Source organism: Eleginops maclovinus, chromosome 5 (assembly GCF_036324505.1).
Source record: "Eleginops maclovinus isolate JMC-PN-2008 ecotype Puerto Natales chromosome 5, JC_Emac_rtc_rv5, whole genome shotgun sequence".
Taxonomy (NCBI): domain Eukaryota; kingdom Metazoa; phylum Chordata; class Actinopteri; order Perciformes; family Eleginopidae; genus Eleginops; species Eleginops maclovinus.
In genome coordinates this window covers 11,829,790-11,852,193 of record NC_086353.1, presented here as the reverse complement: position 1 = coordinate 11,852,193, position 22,404 = coordinate 11,829,790, and the positions used below count along the sequence as shown (strand labels likewise).

General features: G+C 40.1%; 3 protein-coding genes and 1 pseudogene across 3 annotated transcripts; 2 read left to right on the top strand and 2 right to left on the bottom strand.

Annotated features, from left to right (window-relative positions):
* Window positions 1-36: 36 nt before the first annotated feature.
* zglp1 (zinc finger GATA like protein 1) lies at window positions 37-5,137 on the top strand. Its single transcript, XM_063884659.1, has 5 exons — window positions 37-457; window positions 2,098-3,371; window positions 3,477-3,583; window positions 3,876-3,969; window positions 4,451-5,137. Exons 2-5 carry the CDS (start codon window positions 2,464-2,466, stop codon window positions 4,581-4,583), a joined length of 1,242 nt encoding a protein of 413 aa, XP_063740729.1. The 5' UTR covers window positions 37-457; window positions 2,098-2,463; the 3' UTR covers window positions 4,584-5,137.
* A 1,348-nt stretch (window positions 5,138-6,485) lies between these two features.
* LOC134864871 (forkhead box protein D2-like) lies at window positions 6,486-7,743 on the top strand. Its single transcript, XM_063884175.1, has one exon. It carries the CDS (start codon window positions 6,672-6,674, stop codon window positions 7,572-7,574), a length of 903 nt encoding a protein of 300 aa, XP_063740245.1. The 5' UTR covers window positions 6,486-6,671; the 3' UTR covers window positions 7,575-7,743.
* Window positions 7,744-10,990: 3,247 nt separating this feature from the next.
* Window positions 10,991-13,346, bottom strand: LOC134864035 (sialidase-3-like). Its single transcript, XM_063882771.1, has 2 exons — window positions 12,777-13,346; window positions 10,991-12,660 (listed from the first exon to the last, which is right to left on the bottom strand). The coding sequence occupies exons 1-2, from the start codon at window positions 13,005-13,007 to the stop codon at window positions 11,692-11,694; spliced, it is 1,200 nt and encodes a 399-aa protein (XP_063738841.1). The 5' UTR covers window positions 13,008-13,346; the 3' UTR covers window positions 10,991-11,691.
* A 2,011-nt stretch (window positions 13,347-15,357) lies between these two features.
* On the bottom strand, window positions 15,358-19,960 carry LOC134864431 (sialidase-3-like; annotated as a pseudogene).
* Between the last annotated feature and the right edge of the window lie 2,444 nt (window positions 19,961-22,404).

Below are 22,404 nucleotides of genomic sequence, written 5' to 3'. Positions count from 1 at the left end.
TACCAGGACTGAAAGAAGACAAACATTCCAAACGTTAAGCCAAACTTAGTTCACTGCATAAAAAGCAAGCTGTCCTTGGTGATAAAATGTCCATCTTTACCCAGAAAGCATCTGAACGAGCATTTATGTTGATGCAAAAGTGCTTTGCAAGAGCTACCAAGTAAAACTGGAACTCTTGTTTTATTACTCAGCTGGTGTAATCTAGAAAACCAAAAACACCTGCGTAACTCCTCATGTGGTCCAAAAATCCCGGCCCAGTCAGTTGAAGTGATTCGCAGTGTTTATTTCTTTGAATCTTGAATATATATTTAAAATATCCATCGGACCGGCGTCTGCGCTCGCGACATTCGAACACCACAAAAAGCGCGAATATCTTTGAAATTCTAGAACGAAAAGGATACATTTTGTGTTCTAGAACTCTTTTAAAATACAAGGAAAGTTCGACGTTTTCAAACAGGTGAGTTAAATGTGTTACATTTTGATTAAAATGTCTCTTTCCTGATACAGGCGGCTCCATGTCAATTATATTTTCGAAAACAGCTCGGTATTGTTAGGCCTTTAGATTAAACGATGCCAATGGCTGAATATTGGCCAGAAAATACTTTTAATTTCGGCCTAGTTAAACCTTTTCAAGGAAAATATTCTAAAGTTCATGTTTTTTTTAGTCTTATTGTCAATTAGTGTTAAACACTGCAATTGCCTAATCTTGTGTTTTCACTGGTTTTTCTTACACCGTTATTTTGTGTAGCAATCCATTTTAGGAGCTACGGATATAGACATAAATACAGCTCAGTCAGGGACGTGCACAGACATTTGGAGGGGCTATTGCTCTCAACTGGAAAAGGGCTTCTAAGTAATTACCTTAAAACTCACTAATTAATGAAACCAGTTCAATACGCTTTATTCTTATCATTCTGTATGACGGTAAGGTATCGAATTACTTATTTATTTAGTATTCCATAACTTAATAACAGAGATGGTCAAACTAAAGTGGTAGAGACATGGCAGAAATCCTACAATGAAGCGGGACAGTGAAGTGTTCTCCCTTTGTGAGAGGGCGATCAAGAGAAGAGAGCGAGCGTGAGCGGGTTTACAGAGCAGATGAAAAGACGAATATTTAGGTGTTTTTGTAAATAACCGACGGTGTCAAGAGGAAGTAAAGTCTCGAATTTTCCAAAATCCGACACTAGAGGCGTGTCTTAACGCATCGGCACCAATAGCCTACACTATAATAAATATTATATGTTTAAAACGTAAAATGTGTAATCACACACTTAGCGATATAGAACATAAATAATAAAAACGTACCTGGTTTAAAACACTTTTGTGGTCACACTGTGTCGAATTATTTCACACTGAAACGAGTTATTCATTCCGAATTTCGCGGGCAATCACGTAAGAAGTAGAAGAATAAAGCTGCTAACGCTAAGGCTACACTAATTGTATTGCTGCGAACAAGCACCACGCCATTGAAACGTCAACTTTGTTATAATTCTATTTCACCTTGCTATGGGTTTTTAAAGCATATTTGAAAACGGGGACATTTCCGGGGACAGATTGACCCAGGGATTGGCCACCAAATCCAAGCAGGCATTTGGTATGATCACTTTAGCGGTATGAGGCCGGACTCGGAGGGCTTTCCTTTACTCTGTCAGATTGTACACAAAGTCACGTGACTGGGGGCAGATGACAGCCCTGACAATGTGTTTCCCGCAGCGAGAGGATACAATACTAATTGTGGGTTTATCATGTTGATTCGGCCACAACAGAAAAAATAAAAAACTCTCTCTCTCTCCAGAAGGGCAGGTCAGCCAAAAAGGGCAAACGGGCCATTGCCCGGGCAAAATTAGCCCGTACCTGTGCACGTCCCTGAGCCCAGTTAATGTATTATTTTAAGTTGTGCTAATCCTTTATATTTAATTTAGCCTCTTATATAGTGGTCCCCATTTTTTAATTGTGCAGTTTTAATATGAAGCAATTATTAATGTCCACCAAAAATATTGTGTAGCGAGCTATTTATGTACCTTGCCAATCAGTCCCTTGAAAGTTTGATTGTGAAGTACTGATCTAACAGTTGTTTGTTTTTATGATATACAGACACTGTCTCAAAATGAGCACAATACCAAGGACACAAGCTGCCTTCATCCAGGGAAACCAGATCACAATTGAACATGAGGCCTCCACCTCAGCACTCGTCTACCTTTTCCAAGAAGTTTCAAAGATAGCCTCCCCCATCCACAACAGTTTCCTGGACATCAATTCACCCTCTATGTGGCTACATGACACTTCTAGGCAAGATTCTTTTAAAGTTAAAAAAGAGAAAGAGGAAGCACATTCTTTTCAAATCTTTAATAGTTCCTGCCAGCACAGTTTGTCTTGCATGTCCACCTATAACCATGTGAAAAAAGTGAAGGAGGAGAGTCACAGCAACAATGTCACAAATTTGGTTGAGCCACATCTGAAATGCAACAGCCCCTGAAAGTACTTAGCCTAATCAATCTGCAGTGTGAGAGGCTTTTGCATCAAAAAGATGCGGAGGAGTCAGACCCAAAACCAGTACCATGTAACACAAAATTGGACCATTCAAAAGACGAATTGTCGACTGCAGCACCAGATGTAACAGATCAGGGAATCGGAGGGGACTGTTTGAGTGTGGAATGCACTTTAAGATCATCTCTTCTAATCTATGGGAGACAAGAAATCCCACAGGGCTGTGTGAAAGACTGCAATATGGGCCGCTGTCTTCAGTCACAGATTGCTGAAAAACCAGACACTTCAGTATTCAGTGATTGTTTTTCTTCTGAAAACAATCATTTGTATCACCCCTTCACTGATCCCTATGCATGCCGAAATGCCCAGCTGACCTTTAACTCAAATGAAGATGCAAGTGCAGCTATGTCAAAGCCAGCACTAACACTAGACCACAATGCAAACCTTGACACCCATCTGCCTCCTCTGAGCTCCGTCCTGCCTTCTTCACAATCAGCATCACTTTCATTTAGCAATGCAGATAGGTGTCAGTCATTTGCAAAACAAGGTGACAAAATCCCAGCATTTAAACCAGAACTTAGACATGCTAACATAGAGGGGAAATACCCTCAGATTGCACAACTACAAACCTCAAGTTTTAATGGAGAAACCATCCCCTCACCTTCTGCAACATTAAAACCAGAACACAGGTCTGTGCAGAAGGAGGAAAGTGCTGCTACATCTACCCAGCAGTGGAGAACCAAGACTCAGAGAAAACAACTTAATCCCAAAAGAAGTGCTAATATACAAGACCCGGACTTTCAGGGAGTGACGTTCAGGATTGCCACAGAGCTGGACGACAACAGGGAACAAAGTCGGCTCCTCATAACTTCAAAGTACAGGTAGTGTCACATTCATTACATGTTTACAATGGCACTTACAAAATAGTTATGACCAAGTTTAGTCAAACACTTTGATATTTATTTATTTATTAGTTTTTGCTGCAGCAAGGAGCTACGCAAGAGTGAGAAAAAACGGAGGCTGAGGACACGGTCACAGATATCCCTTAAAACCAGCAGCTCTGATGAGAGTTCCTGGATGAGCAGTGGTTCCAGTGAGTAAAATTCCTATTTTCTCCACTAGACGACGCCAACGCATCAAATCTTGACTTTACAGAATTCCTCAGGAAAAGCGTCCTAATACAATTTTAGGCTCCAAATAGTTTCTTGAATAACTCGAATATAACATTTATTTTCCCTGTACATTTTTTCTGAAATAGATTTTTTATTTTTAGAAAACAATTAGTCGTACAACAAGCACTTCCTTTATGTATTGTGTACACATACACACAGTTAAAAAAGTAGGCTTACATTAACTAAAGAGATGTTTTCTTTTTGTTTTACAAGAGGGGAAAGTCTGTGCATCGTGCTGCACCAGGAAGACCCCGATGTGGAGGGATGCAGAGGACGGGACCCCACTCTGCAATGCCTGTGGAATAAGGTAGCTCATATCAACACTGTTGAATGTATGCCGCATTACAATTTAATGGTATTTAGTGTCGATTTTTAAACAGACATTCAGATTTTTACTGTAAAACTTTTTTTTTAAGGCTGTAAAATTGATGTCAATAATGAATAGAACATGAAGATAGATTGTTGTTGTTATTAGTCTAAAGTTTAATACCAAGATTAAGACCACTTGACAGCAGACCATTGTCATACAGCACTGTTTAATTGGTTTAAATTGTGAAACTATAAAAGAGTACTTACAGTGGTACATTTAAAGTGTATAAATGGCATGATGGCCATATTAATCATCTGATAGTTAAATGTGGATTGCCTTGTTTACTTTTAGCCTGCATAAATCAGTGTTACCGTGATCCTTGATTGACAATAAACTGGGATACTTATACATGTCATAGATAAATACCAATGGAAAACAGAGTTTAATTTGGCTGTATTTTTTTTCTTCACTCTCTAAGGTATAAGAAGTACAGAGTGCGCTGTGTCTACTGCTGGCATATCCCTAGGAAAGAGGGCAACTCCAACTCCTGCTGCCTGAAGTGTGGAAACTTTGTGAGGCTGACCACAGCTCAGCGGAAACAAAGCACCTAGGACACGTTACACAGAGCAAAGGTTTTTATATCCACATGTGACAAAGCTCTGTACACATTTGCACCCAGCAGTGCAAGACAACACTTTTGTCAACTAGAATTAACCACAGATGGGAATGCATCAGAGTAGAGCAGCATGCAGCGTCTTATTTGACTCTGTATTTAAATGAGTTTCCCTGCTGTAAGGCTGCACCTCAGGCAAAAGAGACAAGTCCCTTTGTCTCTATTGCTGCTCTATATGCTGTATACAACAGTAAAGACATCTCTTAAAAATAAAAGACATCCACACTTCCATCTTTATTTCACTGATTCTATTTTTGCTACCTTCTAACCTCGTTGTAGCATGTGAGACACTATTTAACTTAAGGTCTTTATTTTCTTTGTCATCGTTTCTATTTATGCTAGTTTTTTCCTCTTTTGTTTGTTTGGGTTTTTGCCGGTTTTATTGATGCACTGATTTCCATAGTGTTGCTGCTTTTTGTTAAAAGAAAAATACAACGTTCTTGCATGTGTTGCATGGATTCGGATCTGTATTAAATGTTGTATGAAACATCTCATTTGTTTCCTGGTTCTTTGTATGTATATTATATGGACTGCTCTTTGTATAAATCCCTTATTTCAGATGGATAAATATCATATTAAACAAGAGGTAAAAGGAATAATTGTTCATTAACGAGAATTCCCACAGCTTCCTCAGCCCACCCTGCAGTGTAGGTCGTTTGCCAAGTGGGTGGCCTCACATGGATTGATACAGTGCAGCTATTATTTCAAAACGCATTACGTCGTCCTCTTATTTGAAACAGCCAGTTGCCTCTGTGACCATTTGCCAAACCATCAATAGGAATGTTGCTATGAGAAATACCGGAGGAAATGAGCGCTGTGTAAGCCAAAAACATAAAGACAGAAGAGTGTTAAATAAAATGATTGTGGTTACTTTATTTTTAACTTCAGCATATTTAAATCTTAACAGTATCACCTGCTGTGGTAACTTCAATATCAACAGGAAACACTGACAAATGTGTGAGCCAGAATATCTATATACACATACATGTACAACAATACAATACAACATCTGATATGGACTGAAATTAATTAAGTGTAAAGGGAGTAATGTATGCAGCTGCGCTGTTCTCAGTTAAACAACAAATGGAGATTTAGAGGAATAAAGGCGTTGTGTACCCTAAATGTTTTATTTCTCATGCCATCAAACTGTTAAATGGTCATAATGACATGAAAAAATATGCTTGCACACGGCAATGTTTTTCTTATTTATTGCAAAATGAGGATCAGTTGCGCTAGAAACGTCACAAAGGTGCAATAAAAGAGTGAACATTACAGCCTTGCAGTGTGCAATATGTGCAATGTTTATTTGTTTATTTCTTGATTGCTTACTTTCTGCTCAACACCTGCCATCTATGGTTTTGATGTGCGTGAAAAATCCTTGTTGAATGTTCAGGATAAGTCAATAGAGGTCATGTTAACGTCTCGTGACTGTGTGGTGATGGCTTGATGTACCCCAGGACTTATGTAATGCTGTCCCTTGATGAACACTGTGGTGTGAGTGTGCATGTTTGTTGTTATTTCATGTGCAGATGTTGTAAATGTTTATCTCATCTTTTAGTCTGTGTGGTTTGGTTGTCACATGCCTGCAAGCTGCAAAACACATTGCCCACTTGGGATAATAAATTAAAGTTGAAATTAAACTGTATCAGAAAGAAAAATACAAGAGAATCCAGAGCAGCATCTGATAATGCGTGTATAAAACGACTTTGACATCTTTATGATCCAAAGATAATCCTTGTAATTGCCCTATCAGAATACAATATTCGTTAACCTACAAAGTATTATTTAGTTTAAATCTTTAGAGCTCCCTTGTCACGTATGTGTCTGCTCTTGTTTTGATGAAGACAGACTTCTTGCCAGAGGAGGAGGCGGAGGAGAAGAAAGTTTAGAGTAGGAGGCTGAAGAGTCTGGTCAGATGCGCAGCTTTTCTTGTGAATGAAAGTTGAGAAGTGGGTCTGAGCCTGTTCTGTCCAGACATGCGAGATCAGTGCCTGTCGGGGCCGAGGTGCCACCGGACCTCCGGACCATGACCTCAGACAGCAAACTCATGGAGGAGCCGGACATTGACGTGGAGCGACAGACTGACGGGAGTAATGAAGTGAAGAACGGAGATTGTTCTGTGATCAATACGAGCAACCATAATTTTGAGCAAAGTGTATCATCCCTCACTCCTGGAGCTCGTGAGGAGGAAGACTCTGCAGACCGGCTGCAGAATAGTCCGGGAAAGAGATCCGCCCCGGTGAAGCCCCCATACTCTTACATTGCTCTCATCACCATGGCCATCCTCCAGAGTCCGAAAAAGAGACTCACCCTGAGTGAGATATGCGATTTTATCAGCCAGCGCTTTGCGTATTATCGGGAGAGGTTTCCCGCATGGCAGAACTCCATCCGTCACAACTTGTCTCTGAATGACTGCTTTGTCAAAATGCCCCGGGAGCCTGGGAATCCTGGTAAGGGGAATTACTGGACCCTGGATCCCATGTCGGCAGACATGTTTGAAAATGGGAGTTTTCTTCGGCGGAGGAAACGTTTCAAGAGGCCACATTTTAATTTAGGGACAATGAAGGACCCCAGGGTAAAGGAGAGCAGCCCCGTGTTTCCTCTCCTCGGGACGCACCGGATGAGCTCTTGTTTCCAGGGTCAGGATTTGTACCAAGATCTGGGTTTAGGAAGTGGATTTAGTCCCCACACGAGACCCAACATCCCACCTGTTAGCAGCGTCATACCTGCACTCTCCTCGCTCCTCTCCAAGAATTTCCCCTCGTGTATAACTTTTGAACATTTCGACCCGGGACGCTGCGCTGCTGTCCCATCTCTGGCTCCAAACTGGCTCCAAACCCCCCTGCACGGAATGATACCCACCTACCCTGTTTCGCAGCTTTCCAATTTTCCCACTGGGATCATCAAAGTATCGTCTAATTTATTTTAATGTTGGGATGCCTGCCTGTCTTCTGAATATCCTTCCTCGCAGCCTGAGAATAAATCCATGGTACATTTCAAATAAATTCCGATTTTAAAGATGGCATGCAAACAGGCCTCCAACTATATTGTTTATCTGTTTTTCATAAAGCTATTGTACAGTCCTTACATATTTTAAATAAAACGTTATTACATTTACAAAGTCTGAGCAATTGTATCATTATAGACACTATCAACTAATATTGTTACATACACAATTGTACCTTTCTTGACTGTATTACAAATGCCACTTTTATTATTACAAAAAATAAACTGAAAGATGTGCTCGAAATAAAAAAACAAACTCAAATGGGCAAAAATACTCCATGTCCTTAAAAATAATTTCACACAACAAAAGACTTGGCTTTACAGCTGGTTCATTTTTGGGCAAACACAACACTGATCTTAAACATTATAATGTACATTTAAAAAATAAATATTATGAAAAATAGTAAACGTATAAAAAGTCCAAAGGTGGTATGCAAATATGGAAAATATAACAACAGTTTTATTGTAGCCAATAGCAACCCCAATGTTCAGGTCTTTTCTGATAAGCCTTGAATTTGCGTAAAAACGTAGTACTTGTCGGCAAAGGGACTTTGTCTAATTCGGATGACATCGATTGATGTTTTGCTGTGGATGGAAAATATGATATGACCACAAGAGATCACAAAAGACCTCACCATGTGTAGCCTACAATTAATCTCACCGGCCCTGGTTGTTTATTAATTTTCTGTTTAAGTGAATGATTTCCTCCACATTTAGTTTAAAAGAGGTCCAGCTTCAATAACAATAATTATATCTCATCTGCAGCCTAAATAAGGCACATGAAGCTGTGTAGCTGCACATCAGGTGTCAAACTGCTCTGTATTTAATCGGTGCTGCTTGTTTTGTTTTGTTGAAATTTGAGCAGTAGAAAATGCCCTTTCTTTTAGTAAATTGGGTTCAGGTCGAAAACCTGATATTTAGTCAAGTAGGCTATTTTGAATGTCTTAACAGTGAAACAAACCCTTAAAAAAATACACATACATTATTCAGTATTTTAGACATGCATAGATGTGTCATCACAATTTTTTCTGTCTGTTCAACATATATACATCTATTATGTTTATACATGCAAGGTGTTAATAGTTATTTGTAAATCAGTGAGGGACTGACTTTATGTCTAAAGGCTTTATGTCTCTGTGTCTAATAATTGGAACTGTGGTGAGATATCCTTACTGTTAAGAACAAGCAGTAAATTACAGGTTAGAAATAATCTGCAGTGTAACGATTGTTAATATCCTGCATTGCCCAATCCCATCAATGCAAAAAAAGAAAATCCTTGCTCATTACAACAACTTATAACAATACGATTGCTTCTATTTTCAAGTATTCCTAAAACATGTGAAGGTACAAGGCCATTTAATTTAAGCACATCCAAACATGTTTTTACAGCTAAAAATACAAGGATGTACAATTGTACACAGTTACTTTTATCTACTTCAGAAAAACCCCGGTTAAATGTACTGTATGGAGGACATCTCTTCCAGGAAGTACAGTAATTGCTGGTCTAGGTGTGGTGTGGTTTATCTGCAAAATGCTGCTTCCCAGAAGATAACACTTGAGGGAGCAGTTTCCATTTCCTGGCACTCTTGGCTATTTCTGCATTTAATTCAATTAAAGTGCACATGCCAGCATGTCAGCCCTGTATACCTATTTGAAAAATAAAACCTTACATCTCCACAGAGTGTCACAATAAGGTCATAAAGTGTAAGATGGACTGTATGATGAAGACATAAACAGCAGTGCTACCAGTGAGCTCTTCATTCATTCACATTTCTGTTATTAAAAAGGCTTTGGCAACATACTTGAATAGCAAAATAAGAAAAGAGTGAGTCTACTTCTATCGTAAAGGAATAATTTGTTTAACCAATATAATTTATTAAAATCACAACTCACTTATATATATGTTTAATTTACTGGCAACAAAGAGTCCCTTGTTTCTCTCTTCTTTGTGTGTGTGTGTGTATCTCCTCCCTGACTGGAGTCGCAATGCTTGTTACACTACGCAATTGGCTAAGCGGCGTCACGTGAGATGATGAACAACACATGTAGTTCATCTCTCAGTTTCCTGGGTAACTTAACTTGTCCTTTAAAGGCTACAAAAGCCTTGTTTCACCAAAATTCAATAGTTCTCAATCATTTACCGCAAGATCTCATTGCCGATGGAGAGGGAAGGCAGGTTAACAAAAGGGGAATATTTTGGTCATTTTGCAGAAAAGCTGACCTCTCATCCCCCTCAACTAGCTTACGACTTTTAGACTAAACAACCTTGCCATCAACATTCATTAAATAGTAACCAGGTTTGGCATCCTCTTCAAAGGTGGTCCCCTTGAGATATCCATTCCTCAAAAGCCTACCCACATGCCATAGAGGCATATTTTTGTTCAGGCAGACTTCTGAAGTGTCAGATTAGCATGCAGGTGCTTTATTCATGCGTCCATAACAGTGGCTTATTTATTTGTTGTCTGGCTACCAACTCACTATATCATACAGTCATTGTTTTGCTACTGGGCACTTCTTCAAGACAATGCCTAAAGATCAGGCAATAAAGAAGGACAAAAAAAGAGTCCTTTATCTTGCAGGTACGTACATATTTTTTATATTTCTGAACAGAGTTACAGATGTTTATTGATCACAAAACAACTATAACATAGTTGTTTTCCTAACTTACTGTTTATTAATTGAATGCATGATCCACTAGAGGATCAAAAGCACACATCAAAGAAAACACTACAAATATCTTGAACACAGCACCAACAAAAAGGTAACAGGCAAGCGACCAAGCTCGTGCCGAAACAAAACTATGTTTCATTAAGACCTACTCCAATGAAACTATGCCAAAATGGACAACGACCTTTGAATTGCCACTCTTATTAAAAGTAAATGATGACAAAAAGGTCAGTCAGACAGGATCAGTTAATTCCACTTGTCCACCTCCCACCCACACCAGAGTCTAAATCAGCAGCTGACTCTTTCACATTTAAATTCTCATCTCCTGCACCATAACATTATAACATTGTGCATGGTGTAAGAGAACTGTATGTTTAAGTTAGCAGGTCTTTCTCCATTCAAATCAAGGACAAACAATCAATGAAAAATATATAGCAGGAGAAAGCGTGGTTGATTCAAATTAAGGCGTCACTTTTTTTCTTTTTACAGTCTTTGTGAAACCAAGTTTGTCCCATTGAGATCAAATATTGCCTATAACTATTTAATGTTTAACAAATGAGTTATGTGGCATTTATTTAAACTGATATAGGTGACTCATTAAATCAAAGAAAATGATGAGGTGTAAAGGTTACTGTAAAGAAAAGAGCCTTCACTTCCATGGTTGGAGCAGAATCAAAGTTGGTGAATAATTTATTGGTAGAAATAGCAGCAAGTTTTGGTCAGACTTTGATTACATGGTGAAAAAAGGTCGACTTTTAACAAATGATAATAATGTTTTAGGAACCTCGCTGTGAAAGTACTAAATGCAAATGCAAAAACAAGGAAGAGGTTTTATGCTGTTTGGTTTTCCAGTCAAAAGAAATCCCTTTACCTTATTATTCAGAAACATTTAAAACAAACCTCTCATAAGACCTTTTGTTTGTCAAAATGTATGTTTTATTCTTGAATAACTGACACCAATTAAGTAGAAAATGTAAGTACTATATCATACATCATTTTTAAAGTTGAAACAGCTGAAATAAAACAAAGAACAAGACCATTTTAGTTGATGCAAGTAATTATTGCTTTGATAGATAATATTTAATACATTACATTTCATTTAGCTGACGCTTTCATCCGAAGTGACTCACAATAAGTGCAATAAAGCATTAAGATACAAACAGAACAACAAGAAACATGCGGATAAATTTGCTTCAAATAAGCCAAACTAACATTTTTTGGGTTATTAGTTTAGACAGAGGCATGATCATTTTCTGCTACCCTGATACAACACATTTTACATTCAGAAGTAATGAATGGGATTTCAGTGCAATAGTATTACACTACAGGGTATTTTAAGGCCTTATATGAGTAAAATAAAACTCATCTGTGATTTAGCCAAATAGACAAGTTTTGGCGTGCTTGAAACCACTGTAGCTATAGATCTCAAAGGCAATCTGCTCATTGTCCTTCTTCAGTCCACATTCCATAAGACATGCAAAAAAACCCTCACCAATGTAAGCTAGGTCTGAGTAACCACTGGGACCACAGTTAATAATCCAGGGAATGCTCCATGCAGTTGGGTTTTGTGGAGATTTATTCACATAAACTCCTAATGTTGATCTTTCGGATGTATCGATCGGGTGGGTGAAAAGCAGCCACTTGTTTTGGTTCTGACGTGAATCCTCCCCTCCAATGTCATCTTGATCTGGAATTGAGACAACACTTCCTTGACAGCCTTTAGCACCTGTTTCTACAAGATTTCTAACACCGCTCAGCATGGAAAAATCCACTCCTCCATTATGACTGACGTATTCCTCTCGGTAACATCCCTTAGTGCGTGCATTGCAGTAGATTACGCTTTCACCCCCAACGTCGATAAACTCTGCCATTTGACATTCAAGTAAGTCATTTTCATTGGCAAACATCTTGCCAAATTGCCATGTTTTGCCCTTGTCGTCACTATACAGGGAGATTGCATGTGAGGTTGAATGTTTTCCCAGTGCCTTTGTACCAGAGCTATAAACATAAGCATAAACTGGGACGATCAATCTTCCACTCTCTGTTTGAAAACCATGCCCTGGCCCGACAGCAAACGTGGCCCAGGTTTTGATTTCATGAAATGAGTCAGTCAAATCCGTAACGTCACTCCAACTCTGACCAGCATCAGTAGTCTTAACATAGCAGAGACGAGCTTTGTTGGTGTTATGATCTATCTGCCACTGCTCTTCGCCTTTCACAAGGATGAAAAACAGGAAGAGTGTTTTGGTGGTCTTCTCATAAAGAGGGCACGGGTTCATAGGACGGTATCCAGGACAGTATCCAAGACGGTGTTTCTTGATCACCGTTTCCTCCTCTGACCACTAAAAGAGATTTCACCCAAGGGTTAAAAATAATGAACATAGCATGGATGAGTGTTGAACATATACTGTATCTTCACAATTGAGATACCAGTGTAACGGTTGCTTGGCATAATTACCTCGACTGTCACTTCATGATTTTCATCCTTCGTCACCTTTCCTTTCTTCATTACCAACGCCTTTGTGTGGGAATCTTTTTCAGTCTTCCTCTTTTCTGCAAATGCCATTAAAATGTTTTCATCTCTATTGTAGAAGAGAGCAGGAATCCTGTACACCTTTTTCTTCTGAGAATGGAAGATAGTTTCCTTTTTTTTCAGTAGTTCTTTTTGACGTGAGGGTTTGTTGCCCATGGTTGCGAAAAATCACACAACTAATAAAAGAAGAAGTGCAGCTTTCTATTCCAGGATTATCCAAGTTTGCCTTTTCCTTTTATTTTCAGGCTGGGTGGTTCAAGTCTGTGAATAGGGGAGGAGCTTTTATGCACAACCTGACCCTCATGCTCAAATCCCAGTTTGGTCTGTTTGGTGATAAGAGGAGACTCATTTCCTTCTTCCCTTCCATTCTCTCAGTTAACAAAAGAAGGGTAAACAGAAGAAAAGACCAGTATGCATTTCATGGTTTCAATATAGTTGTGTAAACATAAACTTTAAGAACATGTTTGACAAATTACCAATATGAGCTTTTGCTGAATAAATGTCACAATCCTATAACAGTGGTTAATCATATAAAATGGCAAATACAAGAACGACTTAAAGGCAAAGTGAGTAGGATGTTCCTAAGAAAAAAAAAGAATGAATCTGTTTATTTCTTGACATTAGTTCTGGCCTTACAGTACATTTGTACAAAGGCTTTGTCAGTCAATGTTTCACTAAGACCTACTCCCATGAAAATATGCCAAAATGGACAACGACATTTGAATTGCCACTCTTATTAAAAGTAAATGATGAAAAAAAGGTCAGCCAGACAGGATAAGTTAATTCCTTATTTCCACTTGTCCACCTCCCACCCACACCAGAGTCTAAAACAGCAGCTGACTCTTTCACATTTAAATTCTCATCTCCTGCACCATAACATTAGAACATTGTGCATGGTGTAAGAGAACTGTATGTTTAAGTTAGCAGGTCTTTTCCTATTCAAATCAACGACAACAATCAATGAAAAATATATAGGAGGAGAAAGCGTGGTTGATTCAAATTAAGACGTCACTTTTTTTTTCTTTTTTTCAGTCTTTATGAAACCAAGTTTGTCGCATTGAGATCAAATATTGCTTATAATAGGCCCCAGCCGTGGCGCAACTGGCTGGGGCACCTGCACCGCACGCCGGCGACCCGGGTTCGATTCCCGACCCGTGGTCCTTTCCGGATCCCACCCCGACTCTCTCTCACTTTCCTGTCACTCTCCACTGTCCTATCCGATTAAATGCAAAAAGCCCCCCAAAAATAACTTAAATATTGCTTATAATAGGGGGGGACCTAATCTGTGTTTGATGCAAAAGCACGAGCCAGTTTTCATTTTCATTCCCTGCTGAACTATAGCACAGTGTAATCTCTGCCAAACCACCCAACCTCTGCACACACCAGGGACGCATCGCTCTCTGCATTGGTACAATGTTGTTAAATTGCAGCAATGACTTTGTCTAATGACCTCAAGTAATACAAGCTACAGGAAAAAAGTCAATAAGAGCGTGTTACATTTCATATGGAAGTGATACATATGGAGTTTATTATTATTCAGTTTTACAGGAAACTTATTCAACTATTTAACGTTTAACAAACGAGTGATGTGGCGTTTATTTAAACTGATATAGGTGACTCATTAAATCAAAGAAGATTATGAGGTGTAAAGGTTACTGTAAAGAAAAGACCCTTCACTTCCATGGTTGGAGCAAAATCAGTTGGGGAATAATTTACTGGTAGAAATATCAGCAAGTTTTGGTCAGACTTTGATAACATGGTGAAAAAAGGTCGACTTTTAACAAATTATGTTTTAGGAACCTCGCTGTAAAACGACTAACTGCAAATGTTGGAGACTGCATATATCATTGTTGTCGGAAGTTACAACCATCTTTTACGATTACACTTATACTGACAGAAAAGAAACCAAACGTTTCATATATTAGTGATGTATTAATGACTCACTTCTCTCTTCGATTGAAACAAGGAAGAGGTTTTATGCTGTTTGGTTTTCCAGTCAAAAGAAATCCCTTTACCTTATTATTCAGAAACATTTAAAACAAACCTCTCATAAGACCTTTGGTTTGTCAAAATGTATGTTTTATTCTTGAATAACTGACACCAATTAAGTAGAAAATGTAAGTACTATATCATACATCATTTTTAAAGTTGAAACAGCTGAAATAAAACAAAGAACAAGACCATTTTAGTTGATGTAAGTAATTATTGCTTTGATAGATAATATTTAATACATTACATTTCATTTAGCTGACGCTTTCATCCGAAGTGACTCACAATAAGTGCAATAAAGCATTAAGATACAAACAGAACAACAAGAAACATGCGGATAAATTTGCTTCAAATAAGCCAAACTAACATTTTTTTGGTTATTAGTTTAGACAGAGGCATGATCATTTTCTGCTACCCTGATACAACACATTTTACATTTAGAAGTAATGAATGGGATTTCAGTGCAATAGTATTACACTACAGGGTATTTTAAGGCCTTATATGAGTAAAATAAAACTCATCTGTGATTTAGCCAAATTGAAACCACTGTAGCCATAGATCTCAATCTGTCAATCTGCTCATTGTCCTTCTTCAGTCCACATTCCACAAGACATGCAAAAAAACCTCACCACTGTAAGCTAGGTCTGAGTAACCACTGGGACCACAGTTAATAATCCAGGGATTGCTCCATGCAGTTGGATTTTGTCTAGATTTATTCACATACTGTACACTCCTAATTTTGATCTTTCGGATGTATCGCTCGGTTGGGTGAAGAGCAGCCACTTGATTTGGTTCTGGCTTGATTCCCCCCCTCCAATGTCATCTTGATCTGGAAACGACACAATACTTCATTGAAAGCCTCCATCTGTTTATAAAAGATTTCCAACACCACTTAGCTTGGAAAAATCCACTCCTCCAGTATGCCTGACGTCTTCCTCTCGATTACCTCCCTTAGTGCGTGCATTGCAGTAGATTACGCTTTCAAGTCTGGGAACAAACCACTGTTGAGTAGCATCCAGCACGACCTTAGGGACAAGCTGAGAAAGAGCGGGGATGCATACAGGAAGAAGCTGGAGGCCAAGCTCCAGCAGAACAATAGCAAGGATGCGGACTGGAATGAAGCCCATCATGGGGTTCAAGGGGAGAGATAGACTGACCTTGGGCACCCTGGAAAGGACTAACGAGCTGAACACCTTCTTCAATAGGTTCAGCTCTCCGCCCCCTGCTGCTGTCTCCTCTACTTCACACCTCACCTGCACCACTCATCCGGGCTTCAACATCCACCCACTGCTCTCCTTGCCTCTGACCAGCCCCCCACTATCCCCCCCTGCTCAGCACCCTGAACTCTACCTCTGATGTGCCTCCCTGCTACTGAGACATCAAACCCCCTCCCCCTCCTCACTGTGACTACAGGCCAGATGAGGAGACAGCTGGGGATACTACAGGAAGGCAAATCTGCAGGCCCGGACGGCATCAGCCCCTGGGTTCTGAAGACTTGCGCCAGCCAGCTGTCTCCTGTTCTTCAACACATGTTCAACCTGAGCCTGTTCCTGGAAACCATCCCGGAGCTGTGGAAGACGTCCTGGGCTCAATGACTATCGGCCAGTAGCTCTCACATCGCATGTGATGAAGGTGCTGGAGAGACTGGTCTTGTCCCATCTCAGACCGCAGGTGAGATCATTTCTTGACCCTCTGCAATTTGCCTACCAACCTCGCTTGGGGGTAGACCATGCCATTATCTACTTGCTGCAGCGTGCTCACTCGTACCTGGATGGGTCGGGATGCACTGTGAGAATCACCTTCTTTGATTTCTCCAGTGCATTCAACACGATCCAGCCACGGCTACTGAGTGACAAGCTGCAGGCTATGAGGGTAGACGCGTCCACCATCTCCTGGATTGCCAACTACCTAACAGACAGGCCACAGTATGTCCGGCTGGGCAGTGTTCTGTCTGATGTGGTGGTTGGTAGTACAGGAGCCCCACAGGGGACCATGCTGTCTCCCTTCCTGTTCACCTTATACACCACTGACTTTAAATACAACTCAGAGTCATGCCACCTGCAGAAATTTTCAGATGACTCTGCAGTGGTAGGGTGTATAAGAGATGGACGGGAGGAGGAGTACAGAGCGCTGGTGGAGGATTTTGTGGAGTGGACTGAAAGAAACCATCTTCTTCTGAATGTGGCCAAGACCACAGAGATGGTCACTGGAAGGAAGAGGACGTCTCCACTGCCCCTGTGCATTCTGGGAGAGGATGTGGCTGTGGTGGAGGATTAAAAGCACCTGGGAGTGCATCTAGAAAACGGACTGAACTGGAGGGCCAACACTGATGCTGTGTACAAGAATGGGATGAGCCGACTCTTTCCTGAGGAGGCTGAGATCCTTCAACGTGTGCAGCAAGATGTTGGAGATCTTCTACCAGCCTGTTGTTGCTAGTGCACTCTTCTTTGCTGCCGTCTGCTGGGGGGGCAGCATCAGGGCCGGTGACACCAACAGGCTTAAAAAACTAATTCAGAAAGCTGGCTCTGTCGTTGGCATCAAACTGGCTGGCTGGTTGAGGCTGTGGTGGAGAGGAGGACTTTGAACAAACTGTTGTCCATCATGGATAACCCCACCCTCCCTCTCTACCTGCTGCTGGAAGGACATCGGAGCTCCTACTCCAACAGACTGCTCCAGCGCCGCTGTCACAAGGACAGATGCAGGAGAACATTCGTGCCCACTGCAATAACACTTTACAATAATTTCCCTCTGGCTGGCAGACAACTCACTGCTCCATAGCCTCTCTTGTGAACTGTACATAAAATGCACACCTTGACATTTGTATATTTCTAATTTTTACTCATTTTTAGTTCTAATTATTTGTTATGCTTCTTTTTGTATTTCGCAGCTGCAATGACATTTTTTCCCAGTTTGGGATAAATAAAGTATTTCTGATTCTGATTCACCCCCATCGTCCCAAACTCTGTCATTTGACATTCAAGCGACTCATTTTCAAGCAACCTTCCAAATTGCCATGCTTTGCCCTTTTCGTCACCATACAGGGAAAGTGCATGTGGGGTAGCCAGAGCAAGAAACACAAGCATGAACTGGTATGATCAATCTTTCACTCTCTGTTTGAAGACCATGGCCCGACAGCAAACGTGGCTCATGGTCTTTGATTTCATCAAATGAGTCAGTGAAATCAAATCCGTCACGTCACTCCAACTCTGACCAGCATCTGAAGTCTTAACATAGCAGAGGGTTATCAGAAGTTGGCCTGCTGCTTTTATTTGAGGTTGGTTTGATATTCTTTCTATTCCTTCTCTAAAACAACAGAAGAAAGTCTGGAAAAGACCAGAGAGTGGGATAAACCAATAAGGACAAAAAATAAATAACAATAATAATAATAATAATGCATGTAACAGGACATAATACACATTTTTTAGTTTTTAACCAGAATCTTTCTTTTCTTCATAAACCTGAATGTTGTATATCTTTGAATTTGAAGAGGAGTAAAAAAATGTACTGTTATACAAAAAAGGCAGTATTATATCTGGTCCAAATGTTTTGCCTATTCCCACATGCTGATTTAAAGAATGATGATTGGAGTCATAGTTTAAGCTTTTAAGCTGTGCCTTTATGAATAATTATTGTTTTTATCTAAGATGGAGGATACCTTAAAAACAACATCCTTGAAGGCAGTTGCCCTGCACTGGATGAAAGAAAGGGGGATTGCCATACAACGGTGTGCTGTGTGCTGCACCATGTCCCAGCCTTCAGCCAATAAATATCACAAATATCCCCCTTTCCTGTTCTCCTCCCACTTCCTTGCTTCTCCTCCCCTTATAACCGCTCCACCCTGCTGCTCTGTATCCAGTCCTGCCTTCAGTGCTAATAAAAAAGCTGACAGGTGCTGGAGACCCAAGCCAGGGAAACAAGAGTTGGAGGGAACATTAATGAGCTCTGACTTGATAACTCTTGGAATATTTCTGGATCAAATCAATCAAATCTTTCCAAGTATGTACACATCAAAACCTGTCATTAAATTCAAACTGACTGTTTAAACAGTTTTATGCTTTTGCAAACAAAAGGGAGAGACCTGAATCAGCAAAAAACAAACAGCTGTGAAGTGTTTTGAATGTGATTAAAACACATTTATTTATGCTCTCAGGCCGCTGTCTTCATGGCCAGAGATCCTCTTGCCAGACCTCACATAGGGTGTGAGTAGCGGGAAGGTGTTGGATGGCTCTGAGTTAAAAGATTGGGATGACTTGGAGGTTTTCTGCTGTTGTGTGGTGTTGATATGCCTCCCATCTGAGCATGCAGCTAGGGACCACCCTAGTTGACTCAACTCTTGTAAATCTCACTCCCCTTCACCCACACTCGGTCGTTCCCCCACTCTTATGTCAGCTCTTGAACTTCTGTTTTTCTTCTTTGGCTGCCTTGTTCTCTTCTTTCAGTTCTTCTGTGTTTATCATGCTGGTGTTCATGAATTTGGTGTTTCATAAAAATAGTCACCATCACTTTAGTTTATTCATCACATGTAATGAATTATGTTGTGATTGTAGAATATGACAGGGTTGAGCATCTTGGCTCTACCAAGCACAGCTCAGCAGTGGGGAGCTACGATGTTAACCCGAGGCATAAAGGGGTGACGCCAGGGTATAGGATGGGTTTATGAGATGCCATTTGAAAAGCAGTAAATTCTGTCTGTACAAGTTCTGCGTAGCCCCCTTTGAACCATAATCCCTCAAAACGCTCACTCACACAGCACAAGGCCTCAGTGAGCAGTATGACAACCACACACTGCTAGGATTCATTTCAAAAACAACAAAGACACGAAACAAAGAAGCTGCACATGTGCGAAGAAGAATACTCTTTCATAAAACTAAATTGAAAAAACATGAAACACAACTACACTGCCTGGCCCAAAAAAATCCATTGATGGAATGACCTGGTCATTCAGTATATTCAGGTAGTCAGCTGACCTCATTCTTTGGGCAAATAACGTTGCTGAACCTAGACCAGACCAACTGCAGCAACCCCAGATCATAGCACTGTCCCCACAGGCTTGTACAGTAGGTATAGTCATGATGGGTGCATCACTTCAGCCGCCTCTCTTCTTACCCTGATGCGCCCATCACTCTGGAACAGGGTCAATCTGGATCAGACCACATGACCTTCTTCCATTGCTCCAGAGTCCAATCTTTAAGCTCCCTAGCAAATTGAAGCCGCTTTTTCCGATTAGCCTCACTGACAAGTGCTTTTCTTACGGCTACACAGCTTTTTAGTCCCAATCCCTTGAGTTCCCTTCACGTTGTGCATGTGGAAATGCTCTAACTTGTTGCCAGCTGAAACACAATCACCCATACAGTAATTATCCAATGGGAGGCTCTTACCTATTTGCTTAGTTAAATCCAGGGGGTGACCTTTTTATTGGCCGGGCAGTGTATGTCCTGACATATTTGATTTGAAGCAGATTTCCATATAAAACAGATAACAACACGTCCTGTTTTTGAGAAAGGAAGGATGAATGGGAGGGGGATAACAATATCAGGAAGCGCTGGTGACAGGCAGCAGCAGTAGTGAGTCATCAGGTGGAACAACAAAATGCACAAAAAAATGCTTTTTTTAATTCAGATTTTCTGCCAAAGCAAACAGATAATAAAACTACAAACACTGCTCTCAGAATGCATTTGCATGGAAATTAAATATCCGACTTATATTAGACCATACAGGGAGAAGCATGTAATATTTGTTCTTGAGTGGAAAGCAGACTTGTGTAGGCCTGCGTTACAAAAGTAATTTTTTATGATCAAGCAATTTGAAATAAATACTGACGATATTACAGACAATTGTCACCTGAATCTGCAGCTCCTCTTGGCTGTGATTTAATCTTTATGTTTCTTTTGGGGCTTTGCAGGCAGATGCTTTCAGGTGTAAAACGCTCTGAAAACCCACTGTGCACTACAAGCTCAGCACCAAGCAGAACACAGACACAGTTGCAGACTTGCTGTTGGATAAAGTGGATCACTAAACAGCAAAAGAGAAAGATATTTTCCTCAGGAATTGTAAAGGCAATAAAGAAACGCAAAAAATACTTTCTCTTGTCATTTTAGGCATACAACAAAAGGCTTTTAGTGTTTTAAGTGACCAACAGCAACAGAGTTCATCTTATTTATAGTGTGTATATGCATCTAATGATTGAAGTAGTACATTTAACATAAACATAAAATGAAGATTATACATGAAACATGACTCAAATGAATGATAAGGTCCTGCGTGTGTAAATTTAGTAACCGTTCGCAAGTTTTCCCATTAAAAATATATGCTGGCCAACAAAAAAATCACTGATTGGAGGTTTAACATTTATCATGTGGATCACAAATGTTCTGATTCGCTCTAAAAGTTGATATTTTGAGACATCCTGTCCAGGTTTATCCTTCCACCACATTTTGCATCACATTATGTATAAAGCCACAGGCACACATACGCAAAGGCTTCTGATATCGGTACGCTCTTCTCTATTCGGTGTCCAAGTAATGATACAACATTGAGTTTTTAAAGAAATCCAGCCACTTTATCTTCCAGAATTTATTGCTCTATAACTTTTGTGATAAAGTACATTTCACAGCTAGGCTTTGAAAGAAAAACAACTTTAACAGAGCGAGGTGGGAAAAAATCTAATAGCACCCAATAACCAGAGCATGGTAGAAACAAGCCCGTAACACCAAAGGCTGTGAGTGTATGTGGATTGAGGACTCAGTTATCCAAGTGTGTTTGCCTTTCTAGGTTCGCTCGTTGAACTTTTTATCTTTTCAGAGAGGGAGCTCGGGGGTAAAGTGAGCCAGTGGGTAGAAATATGAAGGATCAGGGAAAAGCACTGTATGAGAGGGATTTTAATTGTAATGCCAACAGGACGTACACAACCAACTCAATTGTTTTTACTGTATAATGTTCTATGGACAAGAACTTGTAAATTAACATTTTTTTTTTGTCATTCAAGGGGCGGCAATTTTATGTTGTGTAATAAGCCACATCTTTATCCAGTTAAAGTTTATTAATTTGGCCCAAGCTTTCATCCAGAGTTTATAGGCCTTTAACATGGCTCAGCCCAGAGGTAGGGCTTGTTGAACAGGGCTCACCCACTGTTAGCTATGTAAACAGCTGTGAACCACACACACACAGAAACACAGAAACACAGAAACACAGAAACACACACACACACACACACACACACACACACACACACACACACACACACACACACACACACACACACACACACACACACACACACACACACACACACACACACACACACACACACACACACACACACACACACACAGCATAGTGAAGAAAAGAAACAGTCAATCCATAGACACTCAGAGAAAAAAATGATTAAGAGGTGAGGGAAGAAGAATTTGGCATATTTATACAGTCGGTTATAAAAGAAGGAGTGTTAGTTAGTGTTGTAATTTGAGTCAAATCTTATCCTTTTTTGTTTAACACAATCATGAAAAATGGTGTTTAGCTGGAAACACAACAACGATATCAGTTTACTTTACTGATAAGTCTAATA